General features: G+C 46.7%; 1 protein-coding gene across 1 annotated transcript; it reads left to right on the top strand.

The window, feature by feature from the left end:
• The first annotated feature begins 291 nt into the window (after positions 1 to 291).
• LOC147617737 (18.1 kDa class I heat shock protein-like) lies at positions 292 to 1,210 on the top strand. The gene is made up of 2 exons (XM_086775555.1): positions 292 to 711; positions 831 to 1,210. The coding sequence occupies exons 1-2, from the start codon at positions 498 to 500 to the stop codon at positions 1,103 to 1,105; spliced, it is 489 nt and encodes a 162-aa protein (XP_086631681.1). The 5' UTR covers positions 292 to 497; the 3' UTR covers positions 1,106 to 1,210.
• The last annotated feature ends 831 nt before the right edge of the window (positions 1,211 to 2,041 follow it).

Genomic DNA, 2,041 nt, shown 5'->3' with positions numbered 1-2,041 from the left:
TTAATGATATTTATGGATGTAATATTATATACTCATTTGAGACCATAATCTTGACAAAGTGACCTGCTCATCAAGTTGGGGCAAGAGAAAATTCTGAAAATTAAAAGGTTTTACTACCACAACCCTTAAAAATTCGCCTACCTTCAACTCAAATTTCAAAATGTAATTTTCAAAAATCTGAAGTTGGATTTACACTAAACCCCAGTTTTTTTGGAGCACTTAGGAGGAACCCTTGCGAAAATTAGAGGTAGGACGTAGAGGCTTCTAGAACCCTCGGAAAGGAATGTTCGGGAAGCAGGTAGTAGCTCCAAGAAGGCCCTCCTCCGCTACTACTACGTTTATAATAAACCTCCACAGAGCGACTCTCCTCATCTCATCGCATCTCAATTCGCGCGCCCCCCTCACAGCGGTTATATATACACTCTCTCTCTCTCTCTCTCTCTCTCTGCTGCCTTCCTCTGCCCTCACAGCAGTTACCAGTACAGTAGAAGGAAGAAATGGCCCTCTCTTTGTTCGGCCGCAGCAGATCAGGCGAAGATCCCTTCGACTCCCTGCTCTTCGATTCGCTCGCCTTCCCGTCTTTCTCTTCCTCTCTGCGCGCCAGCTTCCCGGAGCACCCCAGCTTCGCCCGGGACGTGGCTGCGGTGGCTAATACGCAGGTGGACTGGAAGGAGACCTCGGATTCCCACATCTTCAAGGCCAACCTGCCTGGTAAGAATATCGCCCCCCCCCGCCCCTTTCCCCCTTCCTCCTCCGTCTCTTTTATCGGAATTGACTGCTCGAATATTCGCATGAGCAAAGTAGTGTGCCCCCGTGTGTGTGCTCTGCAGGTCTGGCCAAGGAGGACGTGAAGGTGCAGGTGGAAGACGGGCGCGTGCTGCAGATCAGCGGCGAGCGCAAGAAGGAGGAGTCGGCCTCCTCGGACAGGTGGCACCGCGTAGAGCGGGCGCAGGGCAGCTTCCTTCGACGGTTCCGCCTCCCCGACAACGCCAAGGGGGAGGAGGTGAAGGCGGCCATGGAGAACGGCGTGCTCACCGTCACCGTCCCCAAAGTGCCCCCGCCGGAGCCCAAGTCTGCCGTCAGAAGTGTCCAGATCTCCGGCTGAGAGAAATCGTTCAAAGACACTCTCTCTCTCTCTCTCTCTCTGTGTGGCTATGTATGTGGTCGAGTGATGGTCGTCATGTGTGTTTATATTACAGGGGATGTGTAGTAGAGGGACCGTTCTTGTAAAAGTTTTTTTTTAAAAAAAATAAAGGAATGTATGACAACTTCTCTTTTTAAAGGATTGGAAGCCTTTGTCGATAATGTCTATCTAGCTTAGCTTGTTCAACATCACGGACATGTATGATCATTTGTTTTGCTGATGTTTAGCATATATGAATGAGGAGAGAGAGATAGTGAGAGGATGGGTTATATGGATGAAGTGGTACATTAAAGGCTATTATACTTGCCTCTTAGCCATGCCACAAAATTTTGAGGAGTTGTCGTCGTCGCTATCTCCAAAGTTGTCATAAATATGCAATGGATCTAACTTCCATCAATAATATGATGCTGATCTTGGAAGTAGCGATCTATCTTTGATGTAGACGACGTCAAATTTAAGTAACTCTTCTTATGTCATAGCAAAACCTAGAAGGTGCACTTGGATTGTTCCCAAAGTGAGCGTAGTTGATCTTCTCTTAGTGGGTGTTTTTCCTTGCCAATCCATTCAATGTACACTCCTTAATGACCTCATACCATTGTTTGGTACGAGTCTCAGTAGTCCATCTTCGCTAGAGGTTGTTTTGTTTGGGCTTTTCTTTGCATCTTCTTACTTATGTGGTAGTAGATATTTATTATTTCCTGAAAGCTCAAAGTTTCCTTGGGTACCCAATTGTGTAGGCATGGTACACATGGATCTCCTTGGTCTTCATGGTAGTATACACATGATTCTCCTTGTTGTGACTCCTCCCTCTCTTTTTATTTGTACAATGTATCTCTTGGTATAGCAACCACAAAAAATGTAAGCCCAAGGATATACCACCTGCGAGTCAACATGTTT

Source organism: Cibotium barometz, chromosome 36 (assembly GCF_041138505.1).
Source record: "Cibotium barometz isolate CiBa-2024 chromosome 36, ASM4113850v1, whole genome shotgun sequence".
NCBI lineage: Eukaryota > Viridiplantae > Streptophyta > Polypodiopsida > Cyatheales > Cibotiaceae > Cibotium > Cibotium barometz.
This window is presented reverse-complemented; position numbering and strand designations above follow the sequence as displayed.